General features: G+C 52.4%; 1 protein-coding gene across 1 annotated transcript in view; it reads left to right on the top strand.

Annotated features, from left to right (window-relative positions):
• KCNK12 (potassium two pore domain channel subfamily K member 12) overlaps window positions 1–24368 on the top strand; it is a 46953-nt gene extending 22585 nt beyond the window's left edge. The window contains exon 2 of the mRNA XM_026486338.3: window positions 23361–24368. Coding sequence (XP_026342123.1) covers window positions 23361–24262 — 902 coding nt within the window. The 3' untranslated portion in view covers window positions 24263–24368. The remainder of the gene's footprint in view (window positions 1–23360) is intronic.
• Window positions 24369–25045: the final 677 nt, after the last annotated feature.

Here is a 25045-nt window from a genome sequence, read left to right as displayed (position 1 = left end):
CTGGAGATCTGTCTTCGCTCTCCTCTGAGACCGCTGAGTCAGTCCAAAAGAAAGACAGGTGAAATTGGTGGCCATATTTCTAGAATGTTGCTTGGCCTTTCACTGCTGCCAAGAGCGGAGGGAAGACAGGCCCTGGGGACTCGGTGCCACATCTGGGGACCCCTGCTCCTAGGAGTGGTGATGGGCGTCCTTCTGGCTCCTTGGTGGAAAGAGCCCCTGACCTTCTCTCATCAGTGACAGAGCTGTAAGAATTGAGTCTGGGTGGACGACACCTTGCTGTGTTGCAGAGAGATGAGAAATAGACTGGAAAGATGGCACACATTCTTTTAATGACTTCCAGAATCATAATAGCAGAGGGGAGGAGGGAATGACCCATCCCCATGCCCTAGCTCGCTGGCCTGGCTCCCAGAGGGCTAGTCCGTGATCCCCATGCTGCCCTGCCTCCCAGAGAGCCAACAGAGCACATGCCTGGGGGATATTCCCCGTTGGCTTCCAGGGCATCTGTCCAGCCAGGGGCAGGAGCACCTAGTGGGACAGCCAAGCTTCCGATGAGTTTCTGCTCTGACGCCCTGAGACAGTGCTGTCAGAGACCCAGAAGTGGGGTAGGGTCAGCCACCGTGGGGTCACAGGCCTAAATTCTGACACCACCTCACCCCCTTTCTTGCCTCAGACCATGCCTGTCTGGTCCTCAGATTGTGCATCTAAAAACGGGGTAATCACACCCACCTCAGGTGGCTGGGAGGAAAGCAAACTGCTTGTGAGGATGACCTTTACAACCGTAAACCCCCACAGAAACCTAGTGAGGAAAGTGACACAGAGTAGGAATCAGAGCTCAACAATGTAGTTGTCGTCTGGGCCGGGGGTGACCGTGGTTGTAACAGGGTCTGCGAGGCACTGCTTTGACAGCTCCGTTTTTCAGTTACATCGACACACCTGCTCAAGTAAACTAGCGTTCCCACCTCAAATAACCCCTTTAAAGAGAACACGTGTGCGTGTCAGCATGCAGACTGACCCGTGTATTCACCCACCCAGGAGGATAGATAGTGTCTCCTCCAGCCGGCGCTGAAAACCTGTAGGCCTGTCTGTGTCTTTGCTCGCTTGTAACCGTGCAAGCACTGGCTCCCTGCACACTTGACTTCTCTGCAGGCAGCAGAAGCCTGGGTCCCCTCACCTGGCTTGGGTCCTCCCGTCTCACTTCTACCCAGACAGGGACTTCCAAGGTCACAGTGAGGCGGTGATCTCTCCCATAAAATAACAATCTGTACATCAGGGCCAGAGTCCTACCGAAACCTCTCATCGGCTCCTGGAAGGCCAGGCCGGCTGTGAGACCCCTGAATGTCCCGAGTGCCTGGGCCCCGTCGCAGGAGACCCTCCCCTCAGAGCTCCCAGGAAGGGGAGCAAGAAGGGAGGATGGGCGGCAAAAGCACTTTACAGTTTACAAAGGTAGAAGTCTAGACTAACTTTAAAACCCAAACCCCTCCTTATTCTGTTTACTGAGCACCTCCTGAGCACCCAGTATCATGTTGAATCAGAGGGAGACTAGGAATGGAGACTTGTTTGCAAAGGCAGGAGTCCTTGGGCTGCGTGCACTGTGGAGAGCATGAGAGACGCAGTCAGCCTCTGTGCAATCCGCCTGTGCTCCAGGAAGACCAGACTCCGGCCCCTGAGCCCCAGCCCGGCGTGGGGGGTGAGGAGAGCTGGCATCGCAGAGAGCCTGCAGGGAGGTGGCACCTGAGAGCCACGTGGGCCTGACAGCGTGCGCCCGGCTGCGGGAAGCCAGCAGGTCTGACGGAAGCAGCTGGTTCCTTGGCTGCCCTCATCTCACCCGGGAGGTTATTGCTCTGGGTATAAACAGTCCCCTGCAGTTAGCAGGATAAATATAAACACAGCCTTCTGATCCAGGCTCTGAAACGGAGCGGTGCATCCGAGCTCCCTGCCGCCACCACTGCTGTAAGCACCAGGCTGAGCGAGGGTGCAGCCTTGCACACAGGCTCCAGCAGCCAGCCCGGCTGCCAGGACAAAGCGCCACGGGCTGGGTGGCTTCTGTTTTCACGGTTCTGGAGCCCAGAAGTCCAAGATCAAGGTGTCCACAGGGCTGGTTTCTTTTGAGGCCTCTTTTCTTGACATGTAGGTGGTGGCTGTCTTTTCTGTGTGTCTTCACGTGGTCCTGCCTCGGTATGTATCTGGGTCCTAATCTCCTCTTCCTAAAAGGACCCCAGTCCAGTTTAGGACCTATTTATACGGCCTCATTTTTCCTTCATTGCCTGTTTCAGGGCTCTATGAGCAAATACAGTCATGTTCTGAGGAACTGGAGGGTTAGGACTTCAACACAAGAATCTGGAGGGAGCAAGAGGTCATCGAGGGTCATCCCCCTGCCTTCAGAATGAAACCTGTCAGAGCCTTCCTCGGTGAAGGAGAGGTGGTCTGCATTTTAAAGACCACCTTAGAGAAAGAGATTCCATGTATTTGGTGGGATCAGTGTGACCTGAAGATTTCTGGAAATTGTTGCTGCTTATTATATACGACTACAAGCCAGCTTCTTTTCACAGTCTGAACACACTTCATGGTAAAACTAGAAATAAGCTGAACGGTGAGCTCTAAGAGGGCAGGGCTGTGTCCTAACACGGTGCTTGCTCAGAGCGGGCGCTCAGCAGGTCTGTGCACAGGAGGAAGAGGACGAGGGAAGGAGGCAAGGAGGGGTGAAAGGAGCTAAAATATAATTTCAAATTGATGAGAGTTGTCCCAAGGGCTGGGACACAGTCCTACAGCAGCTGGTCACTCCTTGGTTCCGAGCTTCCCCCGAGCCGGCACACTGAGCGCTCAGCACTCAGGAAAAGGAAGCAAGTGCACAGGTGCCCCTAGGAAACCAACATATCAGATCCTACATCCAAGGAGAAGCAAATCTCAGGATCTTTTTTTTCCTAAGATTTAGTTATTTTTATTTGAGAGAGTATGGGAAGGCCAGAAAGAGAGGGAGAATCCTCAAGCAGGCTCCCCGCTGATCGTGCAGCCCGACTCGAGACTCGAGCCCAGGACCCCAAGATCATGACCTGAACTGAAGTCAAGAGTTGGATGCCCAACTGACTGAGACACCCAGGCGCCCCTCATGCATCTTTAAGCAGGGACGTGGGCAATGATATTTTTTCTTTGGTTTTGCAGAAGACACAAACCTGGTGTTCCTAAAGGCAGGCGGTAAAACATTAAATCACTTCTGAAAGCATTTCCATGGGGAGCAAGGACAGTATGGTCCACAGTAGCTGTTTTCTGATGACCTGCCTTAGCATAGAGACGGCATCTGGAGACCCCATGAGAGGGGGCTTGCTGCTTGGAGCCTCCAGGCTCTTGTTCATGCCTCTAATGGGGTGAGCCTGTGTCCTCCCACTTTCCAAGAGAGACACGAAGCCCCTCGGTACAGTGAACACACCTCATGGCTGACACACGGTAGGCACAGCACATTACAGAAGCGAGAGACCAGGTGAGTGCACATCTAAGTAGGGGTGCTATGGTCGGAAATGTCTGTGTCCCCCTAACATTCTGATGTTGAGACCTAATCCCCAAGATGACGGTGTTAGGTCGCCGGACCTCTGAGAGGGGATTAGGTTATGAGGGTGGAGCCCTCACGATAGGATTCGTGACTTTATAAGAAAGATCCTGGAGAGGTCCCTCATGATCCCTCACGAAGGCAGAGAAAAGTCTCCTGTGAGCCAGGAAGAGGGCTCTGACCAGACACCGAATCTGCCGGCCCCTTCATCTTGGACTTCCCGTCTCCAGCTCTGTGAGGAGTCAACCTCTGTTTATAGGAGCTACCAGTGTGTAGGATTGTGGTACAGCCGCTTGAACGGACTGAGGCAGTGAGTGCCTAAAAGCAAGATCAGACACCTGAAATTTTAGGAGCACTGTTTGTATCTCCTCCGAGACCGAGGTCTGCAGAGCTAGGCGCTTCTCCCTCTCCGCCCTTGCAGGGCGTGTAAACTGCACACTGGACACACTGACGGATGGCCACTCCGCCGAGTGCCAGAGCCACCCTGCGAGGTCCTGCTGTCTCCATGTGACAGACGAAGACACGGGCGTGGCAGGGAGCCCGGAGTGAGTGTGGAGCTGGGGACAACCTGAATCTCTGACTCCAGGGCCTGGAATTTTAACTGCGGTCTTCTGACGCTCGAGCAGTTACTCAACCTCCCCGCCTGCTCTGTTCGGGCTGCTAGACAAACACACCAGAGACTGAGTGGCTGAAACTGTATTTATTCCTCACAGCTCTGGAGGCTGGGAAGTCCCAGCTCAAGGTGCCGGCAGATTCGCCCAGTTCCTAGTTCCTAGGGGACACCTGTCCTGTGTCCTCATATGATGGCGAGAATGAGGGAGCTCTCTGGGGTCTCTTCACAAGGGCACGGATCCCACTCATGAGCGAGAAGCCCTCGTGACCTAATCACCTGTCAAAGGCCCCACCTCCTAATGCCATCACCTCAGGAGTGGGGACACAAACATTAAGACTGCAACACTCCCTGAGGGAAAGTAAGTCAAGCACCTGTCTTGGCCTGGAGCTTTGCCAGGTGGGGGTGTCCTAGCCAGCCCCCCACCAATAAGCCGCTTCAAAGGCAGGCTCCTCCCCTGGGTCCATTTCCTCTCCTTTCAGGACCTCTGCACCCCCTGCAGCCTGGCATCCATGAGGCCCTACCCCCCTCCTTTCATGCCTAGAGCCAGCTTCTCCCAGTTGCCAAATCCCAGGGGACCTGTCAGGTTTCTATCTGATTAGAAGTCTCTGACCCCATGCTCCCTCATCTGTGCTTCTCAAACCCTTTGTCTCTTCTAGCTTCAGTGACTTTGTTCTCTCCTGCTTTTGTGTCCTCCCTTTGTCCCCCCTTTCCTAGTCCCCTTCTGGCTACTGCCCTGCTTGGGGCCACCCCCACCTGTTTGGTGCTGCAGCGTCTGAACTGGACTCTGAGATCCTGACCCTCTGGGCTATCCTCAATACAGCAGCCAGAGAGGCTGGCTTTATTATTTTTATTGCTACTGTCATGTAAAAATGTTGATAACTAGGGGCGCCTGGGTGGCTCAGTCAGTTAAGCTTCTGCCTTCCCCTCAGGTCATGATCCCAGGGTCCTGGGATTGCCTGTGTCAGGCTCAATGGGGAGTCTGCTTCTCCCTCTTCCTCTGCCCTTCCCTGCCCCCCATGCTCTCTCTCAAAATAAATAAGTAAAAGTCTTAAAAAAAAAATGTTAATAGCCAAACGTTGATTGAGAGCATATGAACACTATATGTCAAATACAAACTGATATGCCCTCCAATTTTTCTCTTGTTATAACTGAAAGATGCTAGGCTTGAGACGTGGGGTTGAGAGGTAGGAGGTACAAACTCTGGCTGAGGCTTGAGGAAGTCCAAGGTCAGATAAGTTTTATCACTTCCAATCGAATCAATTCCCTTGTTCGCAAAATGGGGATGGTGATGCCATTCTCCTTCCTGGATAACAGTGGTGACTATATGTAATAAAACAAAAATTTGTAGGGCGCCTGGGTGGCTCAGTCAGTTAAGTGTCTGACTCTTGATTTCGGCTCAGGTCATGATCTCAAGGTCAGGAGATCTTCCCCGAGTGGGGCCCCATGCTCAGTGCAGGGTCTGGGATTCTCTCTCTCCCTCTCCTCCTCCCTCCATCCCACTCATGCTTGTGCACACTCCCTCTCAATAATAAATAAAACAGAAAAATTTGCTCTGTACACTGAGCAACTGATGGTTGTTCTCATAATCTTAATTCCTTCTAAAATGGCATGGGATTTTAATAGAGAAAAAAGGTAGTTATTAGTTACATTCAGCATTTCTGCTGTCCCTTGAGATCTACTTGAATAGTTATTATATTTCTTCCTCTTTTTTAAAGACCATTAGCTTATCTGTTTATCTCTCATGCTAAAATCAAATGAGAGTGATAGCTCTTCTTACATTCTGGGACATCTGTGTGAGCTAAACTTTGCTCTGAGAGGGTCCATGAGAGATTCGCTGACTCATCCACCTGCCCAGTCTTTTCTTTCTTTTTCCTGCTCTCATCCTCCACTTCCAGCTCCCCTTCCTCGGGGCCTTCGCTGTGGCTGTTGACTGGCCTGGAACACTCTTACCCCAGACGTCATTTCCTTCCAGGGCTTCATCAAATGTTCCTTCCTTAGTGAGGCCTGCCCTGACTCACCCCACCTCATGCTGCAAGGTGCCCCCTCCCAGCCACGGGACCCCCACCCCCTTAGCCAGCTCTAGTTTTTCTTCTCTCCAGGGCACCAGCCACTTCTAACACAATTTACTTGCATATTATGTTTGTAGTTTATTATCCATCTCCAAGCTGAAATAGAAGCCTTGTGAGGGCAGGGAACTGTTTGAATTGCTGATGAATCCCAAGAGCCCAGCCTAACACCTGGCACACAGTAGGCCCTCAATAAATATTTGTTGAGTGCGTGAAAGCCTCCTTCACAGGCTCCTCTTCTACCCTCAGGGTTCCCCAGAGGCCCTCCTCCTCATACTGTACGTACTCCCTGAGAAGTCTAATCCATATGACGGCTGAAAGTTCCATCTCCCAGCCTCCACCTGCTTGGCTAAGGCAGGTTTACTCCTCAGCCAGCGGCACCTCCTCTGGGAAGCCCCCCAGGCCTCTTCTCTTATTTGCTGGCTTCTTGTGATGTCTCCCATGCTGTCATTTTCATAGGATATCAGGGTCATTCTTTTGAGAACAGGGGCCTATTTCATTCATTTTTATTTATACATTTTAATTTTATTTATTTATTTAGTAATCTCTGTGCCCAACAAGGGGGCTCAAACTCAGGAGCCCAAGATTGGGAGTCACACACTCTCCTGACTAAGCCAGCTGGGTGCCCCATTTATACATTTTTTAAAAAATCATTGTTGGGGGAAAAGTTACAATTTCAAGAGTAGTAACTATCCCATTTGTACCAGAGGAAATGTGAAATATTTATAAAAGCATACAGAAGAAAATTAAAATAAAAATCACCCATATTTCTATAACCTAGAGGTGTGTTCCACTTACAGAATTAAATACACGTGCAAGCACACACACATGCATATATATATATATTTTTTAAGGTTTTATTATTTATTTGTCAGAAAGAGAGTGAGCGAGCACACAAGCAAGGGGAGCAGCAAGCAGAGGGAGAGAGAGAAGCAGGCTCCCTGCCCAGCAGGGAGCCCAACATGGGACTCGATCACAGGACCCTGGGATCATGACCTGAGCCAAAAGCAGATGCTTAACTGATTGAGCCACCCAGGCTCAATATATATATTAACATATTAATATATGTTATTAATAAACTGAAAGACTTAGAAGGAATTTCTTTAAAAAAAAAATAAATGGCATCCAATAACATGCTTTCAGGGAATGCGGAGTGCAGAACCATTTTGAGAAAGACGGAAGCAGCCCCCGTGAGCTGGGAGGGGGCCCGCATTCACATCTAGGCTGGGGTGCTCGGACATGGCACATCAGCAAGTCCACAGGACACTGCCAGCAGAGAAGGCCACCTGATGACCACAGTGCAGTAAGACAAAAACAAGATCACTCACCCATGGTCACGCCTGAACACAGACCACGGAAGAACATCACCCAAGCCGCCCACATGACCAGACACGCCCCTCTGCTTACTCTGAGACACTGCTGCTGCTTTACCAACCGCGGCTGTGGCCTTGCTCTGTTATTCCCACCTTCTAGGTGACAGTTATTAAAATGTCCACTCCTCGAATTATCCCTGGCAGCATCCAATCCAGAGCAAAGCCTTGCTTCCTTGAGCACCCCTCAGACTCACCTAACTCAAGCCCAAATCCTAAAGAAGTCCTTTCTGATACCCGCTGCCGGAGATGCCCCCCAGCTCCCCATGGTGTACATCTCCCTTGTCACAGTGAGTCAGGAAACTCAATTTTGTGTGTCTACAGGTGTGTTCCTGGTGGCCCTTGGCTGCCGGGCCCAGACGATAGATACTGTCCATCCAGTGCTCCCCTCCGCCCCATGCCTGGCACAGAGCAAATCTCAAAAACATGTGAGATGAATTCACTCAAAGGTGCACACCATGTTTCTGGGACGGGCCCTGTTGGTGACCACTAGACAAAGTGCCAGTTCCACTGGGAATTTAGCAGCTGTTCCCTGAGCACCTGCGTTGTAGAGGGAGAGAGGAAATAAAAGACAAGGGCTGGGTCCTCGTCAACAAGGCAACACAGAGAAGCACAAAGGGGTAAAGAACACTCTGGGACATGGTCAACAGCACAGGGGCCACCACAGAGCTAAACGTGCCGCCAGGTGATGAATGGGCTTCAGAGAGGTATAAAGAAAGCAAAGAAGTCACTGCAGGCCTTGCACGGTGGGGAATGGCAGGTGCAAAGGCACAGGGGCGGGGTGCGGGGAGCGTCTGTGGCACATCTGCTCCACACTAGGCTCTGTGCAGGCTGCAGTTTTGCCCATCTTGCTCACCTCCTGTCCACAGCACCTGACACAGAGCAGGCTTTCCGGGAATTCCTGGTGAATGAATGTGTGTGTCTGCATAAGGCAGTGAGGGGACCTGAGCGCCTGAGGAAGAAGGTTCAAAGAGAGAAGATGACGCTAGAAAAGTGGGTCAGGGCCTTGAGCGCCAGTCTGAGAAATTCTGGGTCCTCCTGTTGGGAGCTCAGTGCAGCATGAGCAGGACAGTCCACCCGGGACAGTTGCAGAAGGAGGGCTCCAAGGCATCAGGCTTCTCTGTGAATGGGGGTAGGGAAGCTAAAGGCGAGCTGATGCGGAACATGGGATTTGGGGTTGGGCAGACCTGAGCTGGAATCCCAGTCATGCCATGGTCTGTGACCCTGGACAAGGTCCCTAACACCACGGAGCCCCAGCTTCCATGTCCTGTCACTCAGGATCTGTTGCACACTCATGCCACAGACCCAGGGTAGGCACTTTGGCCACAGTTCCCCGTCAGGGTGTGGTGTTTCAGGGCACGATACAGTGTATTCGCTGAGCCAAAGGCCGAGTAGGGCCCCAAGAAGGGGAATGGCAAGAGCCACGGGTGTGGGGTCTGGGACCTATGTACTGATGTTCTTTTGTTCATTACTTGACTATTCTGGGCCTTGGTTTTCTCCCCTGAATAAGGACCAGAAGCACCTGCTCCAGGAGTTGCTCTAGGGGCACCTCCGGGAAAGCACCAGCAGAATGCCGGGCATGGGGTAGGTCTCCATACCCAGTCCCTCCATCCCTCACCTCCGGTGAGCCAGTGATCAACCAGCCTTCCCTGCAGGTGGCTGAGAGCAGAATGTGCAGTAGGAGCAGCCCTGCCCCATTTGGAGGAGGAGGCACTCCTGACCCCCTAGCCTCAGTCCAGAAGCCGCAAGTCCAGTCCCTCCCAACACAGCCAGGCCCTAACAGAGACCCCTGTGCGGAGACGCTGTGGCAGCCCCTCTAGCTTGTCTGCCGGTCTATAGGGCAGGGGCGTGTCAGTGGGCACCAGGGCGGGCTCGGGGTTCTGCGGGGGACCGTCGAGAGCACTTCCCCAGCTGCAGCTCTCAACAGTGAGGTTGTCCGCATCATGCCTTCGTCTTTATCACTCCCCTGGAGCAGCCCACAGGCCTGCTTCTGTGCAGAGGGGCAGGGGGAGGAGCCAAACACTGGCTCCTCATACACACCAGGGCCTTGAAGAGTGGCCCCCCCCCCGTGCACGGGCAGCCTGTCCCTGAGGGCTCAGAACCCCGCTTCCCAGGGACCCGACTTCCTTCCCTGTGTCCCCTTCAGCAGGGCATGGAGGCCCTCCTTCAAATGTGGCTCGCAGCTCCATAGGCAGGGATGAAGGACCGGGGGCATGAAAACGGGACTGAGAGGAGGTGGAACTGTCCGTGGGAGAGCAAGACTCTGCTATACGGGAACCACCATGGGCTTGAAAACCTCTGCTCTTCTATGATATGGGACTTGAGGTGACAGGAGATTCAACTGACATTGGAGTGACCCTTCCAAGCAGGCGAACTCTCAAGCTCCTCCCGGAACGAGCAGCCTCACCCCAGCCCTGTGCGGGCTCCAGAGGTCCACAAGCAAGGAGCGAGGCCAGGGCGGGCCTGAGGCTTTCCCATGTCACTAGGCCGACTCCCGGCTCCTGCTGGCCAGGCCCGTGTCCCATCTGGGACTGTGCCTGCCTCCCCTAGCCTTGCAGTCAGCCCTCTCCCCCAACCCTGGGCTGAGGCTAGGGCTCTGCTCTTTGGGGAGGGTGGGGGCAGGAGGGGCAGTGATCTCATCCCTGAGAAGAATTAGTCATCAGAGAGGCAGGGACAGATCTGGGGGGCAGGACGGAGGATGGGCTCCATGTAAATGACTCATCTCCCCGCCAGCTCCGCGGGGCCCGGGTTTGACAGCTGCTCCCCGGGAGAGGTTGTTAAGCAGGAGCTACCCGGAGGCAAGAGTAGTTAACTGGCTTTTAATAACTCATTTTGCTGAATGATTTCTGGTGAGGAGAGAAAACCTTAATCCCACAGAAGCAGCAGAGAGTAGGAGGAGGTTCGAGTCGGCCCGGCGGGCCAGGGAAGCCGTGCCAAGGTTCACAACCGGTTTTCGGGGTCACTTGCCCATTGCTCACAGTTTACCAAAACTTTGCTAATGTGAAACATCACCAGCCTGCAGCTGGAGGAAGTGGGGGGGGCTCTGCACTCTCAGCCACCCCCACCTGCTCTCCTCAACCAAAGGTCCTGCCGAAGCCTTCCCCAGAACAAGCCAAAAGGAAACGGGAGAAGGAGGGGCCCATGTTCTCCAGATCCTTTGCTAGCAGCGCTACTTTGTCCTGAGTCACCAAGAGTCCAGTGTAAGACCCTCCCCCCCCAACACCCCACAAGCGGCTATGGAGAGAAGGGAACCAAGGGCTGCTGTCCTCGGGAAGCTGTCCATGGAGTTTGCAATCTAGACAAATCCATAAGCGCCAACCAACACCACCAGCCCACAGCCTCAGCTTGGCCGCAACAATCCAGTTTTCCAGCCTCTCATCCCGCTGCCACACCGGATTTGGGGTTGGGCCTCCCACCCCGCTCAGGGGCCAGAGCCTGAAATGCGTCCGGAGGGGGTGCGGCCACTCACCTGGAACTGCGAGCAAACTGAGACCCACGGAGGGAGGTGAAAGCAGTCAGTGGGAGCGTCTGGTCTGGGGTGCGTAGATGGAGGGAGAGCTTTTTCTGGCAGCTGAAACCTCGAGTCCCGGCTTGGCCCTGGGCTCGCACGTTTCACCTGATGCCCCGGAGCTGTGATGAAGGGCCGTGCCTCTCCCGTGCTGTCTGCCAATCGAGCCTGTCCTTGGTGAGCGCTCAGCACGTCCGAGGCCCTGCGGGAAGCCGGGGAACCACCGCCTCAGTGACTCCTCACAATAACCCTCCGAGGCAGGCAGTCAGCAGGCCATTTTCAGAGAGAGAACTAACATGTCCATGTTGCCACTAGCAAGTGTGGCGAGAGCCTGACGCCACAGTCCCTGCTCCTCTGCTCTCAGCGCTCCAAGAAAGGTGACCTTGGCCCTTCCCAAGCCTGCAGGAGCAGGAATGGAGACTCGCCAGTTTTGTCTCACGCAGCTTGAGGTATCCAGAGCTTGTAAGTTTGTACAAGGCAGGGCATGTTGCCGGATGTCAGGCTCAGATGCTGGAGAAGCTTCTAGAGGACTCACTCCCACAATGCTTCCATAAAGTTCAGTCTGAGAGCAAGGTGCATGGGAAGTTCTCCCACACGGTCCTCTTCCTTCTTCCACACAGTCACGCACTCCGTAGGCGAGCGCTACCGGACACGGTCTGGGGGCCAGGCTGAGGCCCTCGCACACCCCGCCCTGTGCACGGCACTCTTCCAGGGCGCATGCTACTCTCAAGGCCAGGCCTCTACTTCCTCTCGAAACCCCACCCACCCTTCTGGACAAATTCGCCTTCCTCCGTCAGCCTTTCGCAGACCCTCCATCTGGAGGACCTCAGCCCGGATTCTGACCTGCGCTGGTGTGGGCGCGCCTGCGCACTGGGGACGGTTTTACGTCTCCGCGGTGATTGTCCGGTGCAGCCCAGCCGGGAGTGAACAAGGGCGGCTCCAGCCAGAGGCAACCTACCTCTCTTTCTTCGGAATTCCCCTGCACTTGCCTCTCTCCCTTACCACATTGCAAGCTCCTTCCTCCGCTTTCAAATCCTGGCTCTGCCCCTTGTTGTGGGATCTGGGCAAGTTATTTAACTTCAGTGCCTTTATCTGTTAAATGTGACTACATCGGCTAATCTCACAAATGGGGATGGTTAAGAACCTCCCACTTGTGGTTCATCCCACCTGAGATTATGACTGCAGCATCGATTATAAATGCACCAGTATTGTGTGCCATTAAGAATTTAAAATGTTGCCAAATAAACTATGTCAGGTCATCAATTGTGAGAAGCATCCTGGTTTCAGGCATGTTAAAATTCAAGGAAAAAAAGCTGTGACTTTGAATGAATGAAACCCAGTGCCTCACGGAGTCGTCGTGAGGATGAAATGCATGGATATACAAGAAGTCTTGGCCCAGGGCCCGGAAGGAGTGAGGGCTCAGTACATGTCAGCTATCATTAGCCCCCGCCGCGTTTTTACTCCTCTCGCAATGGTTTAGTGACTTTTGCCGACCATTCGTTCAGCCCCAGCTCTCCCAAAATGTTCGGGGCTTATCCAGACTGGTTGGTTGTTCCCGCGCCGCGCCCCCCCCCCCCCCCCCGCCCCTGGCCCCAGGGTAGCGATTAGACCAGGATGAATAGGCAGCCCCGAGGTTCCAGGGCTGGGGCTCGTGTCCCAGGGAAGTCTCTCTGGTCTGATGCCCTCTAAAGTGCCCAGCCTTCCTCCAAGGAGGAGCCGCCCTCTCTCTGCCTGAGAGTCAGTGTCTTGGCTCTAGCCACAGAGCAGCCTAATGGCAGTCGGACCCTCCACCCCACAGCCCACCGGAATGTCCCACTGCTCCCTGCTTGGAGAGAGAAGGGCACGGGAAGGCCTGGCTGCTAGCCTGGCCTTGAGCAAGGCCCAGCCTCCAGTGAGCTTCCGGTTTCTTGATTTTTTTTTTTTTTTCAAGATTTTATTTATTTATTTGAGAGAGAGCTTAAAAGGGGTGGAGAAGCAGGCTCTCCGCTGAGCAGGGAGCTCAATGTGGGACTCCATCAAGGGACTCTGGGACCATGACCTGAGCCAAAGGCAGGCTCTTGCCCGACGCAACCACCCAGGGGCCCCAGGTTCCTTGATTATTAAAGTGAGGCTGTTAATCCTTCCTCCAGCCATTCAGGATCAAATGAGATGAAGATGTTGAGAAAGTCTTCCCAGAGAACTGTGGCAAGCAGATAAGTGCAGCCATGGGTAGGGTCACCAGATTGAGCAAATAAAAATACAGGACACCTAGTCATATTTGAATTTCAGATAAATAATGAATTTTTTTAAAGATTTTATTAAGTAATCACTACACCCAACATGGGGCTCGAACTCACAACCCTGAGATGAAGAGTTGAATGCTGTACTGACTGAGCCAGCTAGGTGACCCTAATATATATCCCTTCCTTTTTTTTTTAAATATAAGAATAATTTTTATTTTATAATTATTTATTTTTTTAGTAATCTCTGTGCCCAACATGAGGCTCAAACTCACAACCCCAAGATCAAGAGTCACATGCTCCTCTGATGGAGCCAACCAGGTGCCCAATAATGAATCATTTTTTGGTGTAAGTGTCCCCCATGCAGTGTTTGGGACATACTTATACTAAAAAGTGATTTGATATTTAACTGGGAATTCTGTATTTTATCTGGCAACCCTAATGAGGCCTTGCCCATCCCTGCCCATTGACCCCACCCCTCTGCTTTCCCACTGTCTGTGATAGCTCTCACCCTTGAGAGGTTCTTAAAATTTTTACTTTCAGTCATTCGGTTAACAAATCACTATCACTGCCTACTTTACATAGGATTCCCTTGTTCACTGTAGAGCACAGAAAGATTAATAATAAATCTTTATTAAGGGCTTCATAATGTGTGAGGCATTAAGTATTTTGCATATTATTAACTCAATACAAAAAACTGAGGTCCTTAAGTTATCTGCATTTTACAGATAAGGACACTGAGGCACAGAGAGGTTAATTTACTAGAAGACACACAGCCAGGGAGTGGTGGAGCTAGGATTCAAACCTGAGAAACATAGTTCCAAATAGCCGATATGAAGTGGCCCCACCTGCAAGGGATTCATTCAGTCTCATTATGGAGACAGGCCCCAAAAGGTAATTAATGCTGTAAGTCAGATCTGTGCTTGCTACTTAAAATAAAAATCACTGTCCAGCTGCAGTGGCATCACCTGAAGCCAGGTTACAAATGCAGAATCGGGAGCCCTGCCCCAGAATCCAACAAGATCCCCAGGTGGGTCCTAGGCAATCTAGTTTGAGAATCACTGTTCCAAACAAGCAGAGGGAGAGTCTATTTATTCACTCGACAAGCTTAGCTCGAGCACGTTCTGCATAGCAGGGGCTATTCTAGGCACTGCATTGTCACGGTGACTATTGAAGAATGTGGGTACTCCTCAAGCGTTTTTTAAATGTCTCATCCTTAAGTCTTCATGAGGGTAGAATGCAGCATTTCCCCAAGGTTATTCTTTGAAACATTCAAGGTCACCAGAGGCAATTAAATGCAATCTGTGGTCAGATTAGTATGGGGAACACTGGATAGTGTTAGCACAGACCCCTCGGATTCATAAATCACAGTAACACAATAAGCGCTCTGAAAAGTCCTGCCATAAATAAACTTGTTTCACATTCATCCACCTTTTTTTCTCTTTTCAATTTTGGGAATTCTCCCCACCACCATTAAGTCTATTTTATCGTCTTGAGGAGCATACTTTGGCATAGCGTATTACTGCTTACAAAAAGCGTTCACATTGGGAGATTTGCATTTTACAGATGAAGAAATGGAGGCTCAGGGGGCGCCTGGGTGGCTCAGTCGTAAGCGTCTGCCTTCGGCTCAGGGCGTGATCCCAGGGTCCTGGGATCGAGCCCCACATCGGGCTCCTCTGCTGGGAGCCTGCTTCTTCCTCTCCCACTCCCCCTGCTTGTCTCTCTCTCACTGGCTGTCTCTGTGTCAAATAAATAAAAATCTTTAAAAAAAAAAAAAATGGAGGCTCAGAGAAGTTATGGTAGCCACTTGCTTCACACTTGGCCCATAGAGGCCACAACAGGGGGTCAAACCTTTGAGCTCAAGACTGGTCCTATTTCCTGTACCCTGAGCTGCTTGCCCAGGTCCTTAAGCTTCACAGCAGTTGGAGTGTGTTTGGTTGTGTGTCATGGAAGGTGTAAGCAGGAAAAGGGGTTTATGGGCTTAAGCCCCTGGAAGTCCAGATGTAGGCTGGGCAGCATGGCCAGCTTGATTTGACAGCTCGTGGGGGTCATGATGGCCTCATTTCTTTCAGCTGCCTCCACTCGGCCTCCTGCAGTGTCAGCTTCATCCAAGGCTGGCCCCACCTCATGGTCCAGATGGCTGCCAGTGACTCCTGGGGCTACTCCCCACGCCCTCCACATCCAGAGCAGCTCTCAAGTAACAATCTTACCGCCCAAAAACTAGCAGAGAAACTCTTCTTTCATCTGATTCACCTGAATGGGGTCACATGGGGTCCTGCACCCATCTCTGTAGCCAGAAAAACGCCCTGCACTGATTGATCTAGGCCTATCCATCCTTGAGCCAATCACGGTAAGGCACTGTTCATGTCCATTAGTGGAGACTAACGCCGAGGCCGCCCCTGGACTAGGGGCTGTTCTTCAAGTGGTCTGGCTGCCTCACAGAGGAGTTGGGGGTGAGAGGTGTTGTTATAAAGACAGCTATAATATCTACCACAAGTGTTTAAGGCCTCTTGAAATTTAAATCAACAATATACACTTTAAATATCTTATAATTTATATATTGATTACACCTTAATAAGGCCATCTTTTTTAAGAAATTAAGAAATTTAAATCAAAATATTTGAAATCGGGCAGATTCAAACCAGTAGGACATTCAGGGCTACCTTATAACATTGTTTCTTAAAGAACTGGCTTTAACCCATCTGCATCAGAATCATCAGGGAACATTTGTTAAAATGCAGATTCCTGGGCCCTTTTCATGACCCACTAAATAAACCTCTAGAGTGGGACCTGCCTTGGAATCTGCATTTTATTAACACCACACTCTAACCGACTGAGCTAACCGGCCTCTGCTTTGGAATCTGCAATTTAATCCTATGTCCCCGTTTCTTTCTTATTTCTTATATTTCTTATTTCTACATGCTGTCCTGGGGTAATTATTACTAGCTCTCTTTTTACTCTCAAAAGTATACTGGATTGGGCTATGAATGATATCTCTCCTTCTCTAAGTCAACACTGTAGAGCCAGCAGAAAAATGTTCCCCGGGTGAAGAGCAAAGGCTTCCCCTCTGTCTGGCCCAGCAAAAAGGGCTTCAGGGTCAGCTCAGCCACTTACAAACTGAAACTCAGCCGACCACCTTCACCTCCCTTAGCCCATGTCTTTGTTGGGGCTGATGATGCCTCCCTCACAGGGTGGTTGGGGGGATTGGATGAGAGGACATGTGTCCAGCGTCCAGCACAGAGGCTGCCGGCCAGGAGCACCCAATACAGATCAGTAGTGGCCTCCCCATCTGCATTCCAGCCTCTTTGAGCTGAACTCCAGAGGCCCTGTCACCAGGGCCCCATTTGCGAAGGCGGCACCAGACAGGCTGTGGGAACGAGCTTCACAGCTTTTGTCAAAGTGGCATAATAAAGCCCCCAAGTGTCTGCTCTTTGCAAACTGGGATGGCAGATCAATTGTGGCATAAACAAAACAGCAGGCTTGGTGCGAACCCGGGGACAGATTACGCCTCTGCAGGGTGTGATTGGGGGAAGGAAGGGACTCTCAGGATGGCTAGGTTTGCCTTTTCTCTGGCTGAGTCTTCAAGGCCCCTCTCCAGAGCCAGCCTGGCTCCCCACAGACTGCCGGAGCTTGGGGGACTGCTCCTCCACTCTGGGAAGCACCTGACTAGACAGCAGCGCTAGGTACCGACAGCCCTCCCCTCCGGCCCTCAGCAGAAACCTGACCCCAAGGCGCCATCCGCCGCCATCCGCCATCCGCCGCCCCCCCCACCAGAGCTCTGAGCCTGTGGATGTGAATGGGGGAAGGAGGGTAAACTGCCACCTCCACCTGATCTGAGCTGAGCAGACAGTGTCGTCTGTAGGAAAGCAAAAGGAGGTACAGTGGGCACAGAACCAGACCTCAGGAATAGGGCTGGTGAGAGGGATACTTGATTGGGTGCCCTCTGTGCTGTCAGATAGACTCCTAACCGGCCTGTCCTCTTCATTCTGGGAGGTTGGTACCACAGCCAATCAAGCATTCGGCACCATTTCGGGCCTGTGGTCATGGCCATGAGGAGATCCCAGAAGAAGCTCTGGCCCAGCTTCTATGTGGGGGCAGCAGGGACACGCCGTGCCCCGGCCCAGGGGTGAGCCTGAGGCAGCAGAGGAATGGAAGTCAGTACAAAACCTTGAAGAAGACATCCCAGGTACTCTGTGAGGGCAGGAACTACGTCTGTCTGGGTTTCCACCATGTCCCTGAGCCTAGCACAAAGCCTGCCAAACTGTGTTTGCGGAAGGAGCGAACGGGTGCATGTTGGTCTTCCAGCGGCGCATCTGGTGGTGCTGCCTTATGGGGGCCCTAGGATAAGGCCACACCCCTTCAGGGAAGGAGAATGGTCAGTGGGGAAACTCATCTCGTTCTCAGTCCCATCCTCAAGGGAAGAGACACATCGTCAACAAGAAAGCCAGCTCCAGGGGTGCCTGGGTGGCTCCATTGGTTAAGCATCTGCCTTTGCTCAGGTCATGATCTCAGGGTCCTGGGATCAAGCCCCACTTTGGGCTCCCTGGTCAGCGGAGAGTCTGCTCCTTGGTCTCCCTTTGCCCCTCCCTCTCACTCATGTTTTTTTCTCTCTCTCAAATAAATAATCTTTTAAAGAAATAAAAAGTAAAATTAAAAAAAAAAAAAAGAGGAGTGCCTGGGTGGCTCATTTGGTTAAATGTCTGCTTTCTGCTCAGTTCATGATCTCGGGGTCCTGGGATGGAGCCCTAAATCGGGCTACTTGCTCAGCAGGGAGTCTGCTTCTCCTTCTCCCTCTGTCCCTCCCCCTGCTTGTGTACTCTCTCTCTCTATCTTTCTCTTAAATAAATAAATAAAATCTTAGAAAAAGAAAAAGATTTGCAGCTCCAGAGGGGGGCCGGGAAGCCAAACCTGGGGGAGTTTGGAGGAATCTGAGGATGCTTCTGACAGAGGGCATGGCCTTTGACTCGGGGGTAGGTGAGGTAAGGGCAGTCCTGTGAGGGCCCCAAGGGCCAGAGGAGTCCCCTGCCTGTGGGCAATCAGCCAGACCGTTAGCCAAAAGTAGCGGTCCCCTCGGCATCACATTCCTCCTGCTGTCCCTAACCAAGCCCAGGTTTGAGTCTGGCTATAAAGCCGTGCTTGTCCTCACTGTGCCACAAGAGGGGTGAAGAGTCCACCTTGGTGGGAACATTAAAGAGGAGGAGTTGCTCCTCTCCCCAGCAATGGTCAGTGGAAAGAGAGCCACCAGGGAAAAGAGGACTCCTGGGGACAGGAGTCGTGACTGAGGGTCAGCCTCCCCCCGTGAAAGCACTGTCCTGGCTGCCAGGCCTGGAGGATGGAAATGAGGTTTTCTAGGAGGAGTGGAGGCCCCTCGGTGCCCTCAGGAAGCAGTGTGGGAAGAATGTGGGCAGTGGGCCCGGCAGACCTGGGTTTCGGTCTCAGCTTACCCTTCCATGCTGTGGGGCCTCGGCAACGACTTAACCCCTTGGTCCGTGGTTTCCTGTCAGTGGAGTGGGGTGTTCCTCCCTCAGAACTGTTGCAGAGATGAAGCTAGGAGGCCTGCGGGGCCGGCGCTGAGAGGGTGGGGTGGCCGTGGGCTTCCCGCAGCGAGCGAATCCAGGTGGAACCAGTTTATTCAATGGGCTGACCCCAGAAATGGCCCCGTCTTCATCTAATGTCTTAAAGAACTTCCCTTTGGATCCCTTCACGTCTTGGCCAAATGCTGTAGAGTTTTCCAACTAGTCCTTTTTTTCTTAAGTACGAGCTGTTTTAAAATTGAAACTCAGTCTTAAATACCCAATCTGATCTCAATCTAATCTAAATCCAGTCTTCATGGGGCGCCTGGGTGGCTCAGTCATTAAGCGTCTGCCTTCGACTCAGGGTGTGATCCCAGAGTCCTGGGATCGAGCCCACATCAGGCTCCTCCGCTGGGAGCCTGCTTCTTCCTCTCCCACTCCCCCTGCCTGTGTTCCCTCTCTCACTGGCTGTCTCTCTCTCTGTCAAATAAATAAATAAAATCGTTTAAAAGAAAGAAAGAAAGAAAGAAAGAAAGAAAGAAAGAAAGAAAGAAAGAAAGAAAGAAAGAAAGAAAGAAAGAAAGAAAGAATCCAGTCTTCAAGTTCACGTCTAATCAAAGCTCGGCCTCTCCCTCCACCTCAGGCCTGGCCCTCAGCTCAGGGGTCTGCGATGTGAGCGGGGCATTCTGTTTGTTCGCTCTTGGTCTGACATCGCTGCAGCCACTATAATCCTTTCTTAGCTATTGCTGGTGGTGCTGCCATGGTCACTGTTGGGACAGACATGCCCTTTCCTGGGGCCCATCTCTGGGTCTTTGGAGACCACTGCCCTGCACTATTCCCTCAGTGGGCGTGCCTTCTCCATCCTACCTCCTGTGAGTACCTCGAATGCTGTCCCAACACCCCACCCCTTAGCCTCCTATTGCTAGGGGCCCCTCCATCAGGCAGCAACCCTCTTGGGCAGAGTCTCTTCAGATCTGGCTGCCTTCCGCACATCCACTCGACCATGTCGCTCTCACACATCCTTGATGCATCATCGGAAGTGCAGACTGCTCCCCTCTTCCCACCCCTGCCTGTGTGGGCTGCTCCAGCCAGCCTCCCATCCAGAGAACTCTCCAGCACAGCTTCAGACTCTAGGAAATATCCCTGGCTCTCCCAAAACTCTCACAATCCTGCAGCCAGTGGCCCTGGCTGGGCCTGCCTGTGTCTGCAGCTCAGCTAGCCTCCTCTGCTGGAGCCCGAGGTGCTCTTGACCGCACCCCCAACACTTGCCCCGCTGGTGGGTGCAGGATGACACGGCACCTTATACCGCAACAACTCTGCTACTTCATGACATCTCCCATTATCCCTAGACACTTTCTAGCCTTTCCATATAGCCTGGAGGTGGGGCTGGGGGTACTAGTCAGCAGACCCATTTTGGTCTTCTAGTAATCCAGCATAGATGCATCTAGAACTTCTCTTTCAAATAGGGGATAACATACCACATGTCACTCTTAGCTTTGAAACTTGAGCTAAAAATTCTAAAGATTGGGAAAATCCCATTCAATATTCTCAAGTATTAAATTTCCAGGCTCAGGACTTTCCATTTCTTCTGGAATCTAGCAAAGGGATCCCCTATTAGAGGTGCTATTTTTCCTCAGCGTGTAGAAGCAGTGTCCGGTAGAATGGTCTAGGCACCAGGCTAGAAGCCAGGACACAGGTATGGTATCTGTCCCCAGCAAGCTATAGGTCATGTCCCCTCTACCCCTGCTCCCTCACCTATACAGTGAGGTAGATCAGAATTAAGATCCCTTACAGTTAAGAGTCTAGGGGTTTTTTTCTAAGTTTTTCTTACCATGAGAGTACAAACAACCACAACAACAAACCCTTACAAAACACGCAGGTAATTATACAACACCCGCGTAACCACTATCCAGATTAACAAAACACAGCCAGCACCCCAGAGGCCCCGTATCCCCTCCTGTTTATTACCCCCTACCACGCCCAGAGGAAACTCCAATTCTGACTTTTAACTGAAATTACTTCCCTTAAATAAAAACTTAAGGAGGGGGGCGCCTGGGTGGCACAGCGGTTAAGCGCCTGCCTTCGGCTCAGGGCGTGATCCCGGCGTTATGGGATCGAGCCCCACATCAGGCTCTTCAGCTATGAGCCTGCTTCTTCCTCTCCCGCTCCCCCTGCTTGTGTTCCCTCTCTCGCTGGCTGTCTCTATCTCTGTCAAATAAATAAATAAAATCTTTAAAAAAAAAAAAAAAAACTTAAGGAGGGGGGGCACCTGGCTGACTCAGTCGGGAGAGCATCTGACTCTTGATCTTGGGGTCATGAGTTCGAGCACTGTTTTGGGTATAGAGATTACTCAGACAAATAAAAACTTCAAAAAAAATACTTCCTTGATTTTCCTTATATTTTTACCAACCAAGAATGTATCCCTTAAAAAATTACTACAGTTTGGCTTTGAATTTTTTTTTAAGATTTATTTTTGAGAGAGAGAGAGTGCAAGCGTGCGAGCACAAGGGGGTAGGGGTAGAGGGAGAAGCAGACTCCCTGCTGAGCAGGGAACCCAGTGCAGAACTCAATCCCAAGACCCTGGGATCACGACCTGAGCCAAAGCAGATGCTTAACTGACTGAGCCACCCAGGGGCCCGGTTTTGAGCTTTTTATAAATGGGATAATACAGAAGGTGTTCTGTGTTCAGCTTCTTTAACAGTCTTTTTGTGAGATCCATTCATATTATTTCACGTAGTTGTGATTGATGCTTTCTCATTGCTATTTCCTTGTATGAACAGACCGTGACTTGGTTATGTTGCTGGATATTTGGGTCATCGATCGAGGACTTTATATAAATGTGCACACACACACACACACTGTACACACACGCACACGCACAAATACAAATACTTTCACTCCACTTATAACCATATGGATTCAGAGCTGATTTCTTGGTGAATTCAAGAATTTGGGTTTGGCTTTATTTTTTTTTTAAGATTTTTTAAAAAGATTTTATTTATTTATTTGAAAGAGAGAGGGAGAGAGCAGGAGAGAGTGAGCCCGAGCAGGGGAGGGGCAAGGGAGAGGGAGAAGCAGACTCTCCACTGAGCAGAGGGAGTCCAATGCAGGGCTCAATCCTAAGGCAGATGCTTGACCGACTGAGCCACCCAGGCACCCCTTCGGTTTGGCTTTAAAGTGTGGAAAAATCCCTCTATTAAATTGGTTACACTGATAATATAGTTTTGATGTTTTTGTTTTTGTTTCTACTTTCTTGTGGCCAAAATCTGAATCTAGGGATATAATTCATCTTCTTCAACATGGGTATCATCATAAGCTTTTCTCCTAAGTCATTAAGCATAAGATGAAGACTGTGGTTAGGCAATTGAGATTTCCTCCAGGGAATCTAGAGAATGATTAGTACATAGGCTTACGGAATTACTGAAAAAAAAAATTTCCCTTTGGCTCTTTTAAGGAAATAGTAAGCCAAGTGAGACAAAATTCTTCTCCACCCAGTTCCCAGGGCTGGCTTCGCCCCACTAGTAGCAGCATGCAGGCAGCCCTCCTGAGGCGGGGCATAAATTTCACAGGGATGCCCCTGAATTCTGCTGCATAGGTGATGAAAGGTGCCATGGTGCCGTTGGAACAGATGACCCATTTCCAGTTCAGACTCCAACCAGCAGGGAATCTTTGTGCCGAGAGATTAAACCCCTTCTATAACCAGAGTGAGGCAAACATGCGTTCCACAAAGAGATCACCCCAGCAGTGGGCTGAGAGCTCAGGTGGGAGGGGCAGAGCTGTGCTGCCCTGGATGGCAAGGGCCCCAGCACGCTGGTGGGAAGTCAAGCCTTCTGCAAAAATCCATTGATAGGGGTGCCTGGGTGGCTCAGTCAGCTAAGCCTCTGCCTTCGGCTCAGGTCACGTCCTGGGATTGAGCCCCAAGTCGGACACTCAATGACAGAGCCAGCTCACTCTCTGAAGGTTGTGGACTCATTCTCAATCTTTTTGTCAGTTTTCATAAACCCCCTTTCAGATACCATCACACATAGCTACCTGGACTAAACACACTCTACCTGGTCCCTAGTAATCCGGATCAGTTAAAATGAAGCCTTTATGGAATTCTGCCCCAGGTAGGCCCATGTGTGCCGTTGGTTACCTCAAAAGAAAAGAAAAATTTCGAGGGGGTGGGAGAGCCAGTGACATCTCTTTGTAGCTTTGCAGGTATCCCAGTGGTCTGCACCTGTGCACAGGTTTCGTTTCATGCGTCTTTAGGGGTCCTTCCTAGTGACCATCCTGCCCCACGCATTTCGATCTCCAGATCCCCAAGACGAGGGGCCGTGTCTCCTACATCAGTTTAGGCGTCGCGCCGATCGGGAAACAAGCCTAGCGCCGCCAAGGGAGAGAAATGGCTAGACACCGTTTCCCCTCCTCTGAGTGATGCCACTCAGGGTAGAAGCCACGGCAGCACCTGCGGACGCCCGCCCGGCTCGCCCCCCAGCAGGCACCACCTGCCCAGCCAAGGCCTCGCTGACCCCTGCCCTGTCTCCACAGGTTTCGGCATGACCACCCCCGCGACGGTGGGCGGGAAGGCCTTCCTCATCGCCTACGGGCTGTTCGGCTGCGCCGGGACCATCCTGTTCTTCAACCTCTTCCTGGAGCGCATCATCTCGCTGCTGGCCTTCATCATGCGCGCCTGCCGCGAGCGCCAGCTGCGCCGCAGCGGCCTGCTGCCCGCCACCTTCCGCCGCGGCTCGGCGCTCTCCGAGGCCGACTGCCTGGCCGGCTGGAAGCCGTCGGTGTACCACGTGCTGCTGATCCTGGGCCTGTTCGCCGTGCTGCTGTCGTGCTGCGCCTCGGCCATGTACACCAGCGTGGAGGGCTGGGACTACGTGGACTCGCTCTACTTCTGCTTCGTCACCTTCAGCACCATCGGCTTCGGGGACCTGGTGAGCAGCCAGCACGCCGCCTACCGGAACCAGGGGCTCTACCGCCTGGGCAACTTCCTCTTCATCCTGCTCGGCGTGTGCTGCATCTACTCGCTCTTCAACGTCATCTCCATCCTCATCAAGCAGGTGCTCAACTGGATGCTGCGCAAGCTGAGCTGCCGCTGCTGCGCGCGCTGCTGCCCGGCGCCCGGCGCGCCCCTTTCCCGGCGCAACGCCATCACGCCGGGCTCCCGGCTGCGCCGCCGCCTGGCCGCTCTTGGCGCCGACCCCGCGGCCCGCGACAGCGACGCCGAGGGCCGCCGCCTGTCGGGCGAGCTCATCTCCATGCGCGACCTCACGGCCTCCAACAAGGTGTCGCTGGCGCTGCTGCAGAAGCAGCTGTCCGAGACGGCCAACGGCTACCCGCGCAACGTGTGCGTCAACACGCGCCAGAACGGCTTCTCGGGCGGCGTGGGCGCACTGGGCATCATGAACAACCGGCTGGCGGAGACCAGCGCCTCCAGGTAGACCGCCGGGCCGCGCCACGGACCCTCGGCAGGCTAGCGTGCCGCCGGCCGTGGTTTGCTTTCCTTCTCTCAGACGCTGGCGCTTTCTTAATCTTTACCCAATAAAATCAAACCAAAAAAAATTTTTTTTAAAGAAATACTATTTGGCCAGGCCTGATGTTATCCAGGGCAGGTTTCGGGGGAGCCAGTTTTCCTCGTGGGTCCCGTCTTGAAGAACTGTGGGCCCCAGCAGATTCTCCTCCAGTGAGAGAGAGAATGGCACCCCAGACCCTCGGCCGGTGCAAACCGCAGCGAGGAGAGGGCCATCCCTGGGTTTCGCGGACTGGCACTAAACCCTGTCCCCATGCACATAAGCAGCCGGCAACCCCAAAGCATATGGTGCAACTTCTCATGGCTCTGAATTACCTCCGCAGCATTTAGAATCCTGGCCCAGCCTAGCAGCTTCCTTCTGGTCGTCAGAAGTGATGTAGTCACAGTTTTGACAGGTGGGGGTGGGGAGAGCCATATGTTGCCTACCGATGTATATAAATAGAACAGCCGCTACACACGGAGAATGGTGTAGTATTATGCAATGAGATGAAACATAGCACCGACTTGCGGACTGTGGCACTTCCCGAGATTTGGATATTGGGATGGTAAGGGGCTCAGCTGGCCTTTCTCAGCCTGGAGTCGGTGCATTGCGCACAGCACACAGGGCAGCTACTTCTAAGGCCAGAAACCCAGGGTGGCCGGCAGGGAGGGGAGCACTCAGGCTGCAGGAGCCCTGCTTTGCTTCAGCCGGCTG

This window comes from Ursus arctos, unplaced genomic scaffold, assembly GCF_023065955.2.
Source record: "Ursus arctos isolate Adak ecotype North America unplaced genomic scaffold, UrsArc2.0 scaffold_8, whole genome shotgun sequence".
NCBI classification, from domain to species: Eukaryota; Metazoa; Chordata; class Mammalia; order Carnivora; family Ursidae; genus Ursus; species Ursus arctos.
The sequence above is the reverse complement of the archived record's forward strand: the minus strand, read 5'-3'. Positions and strand labels throughout refer to the sequence as shown.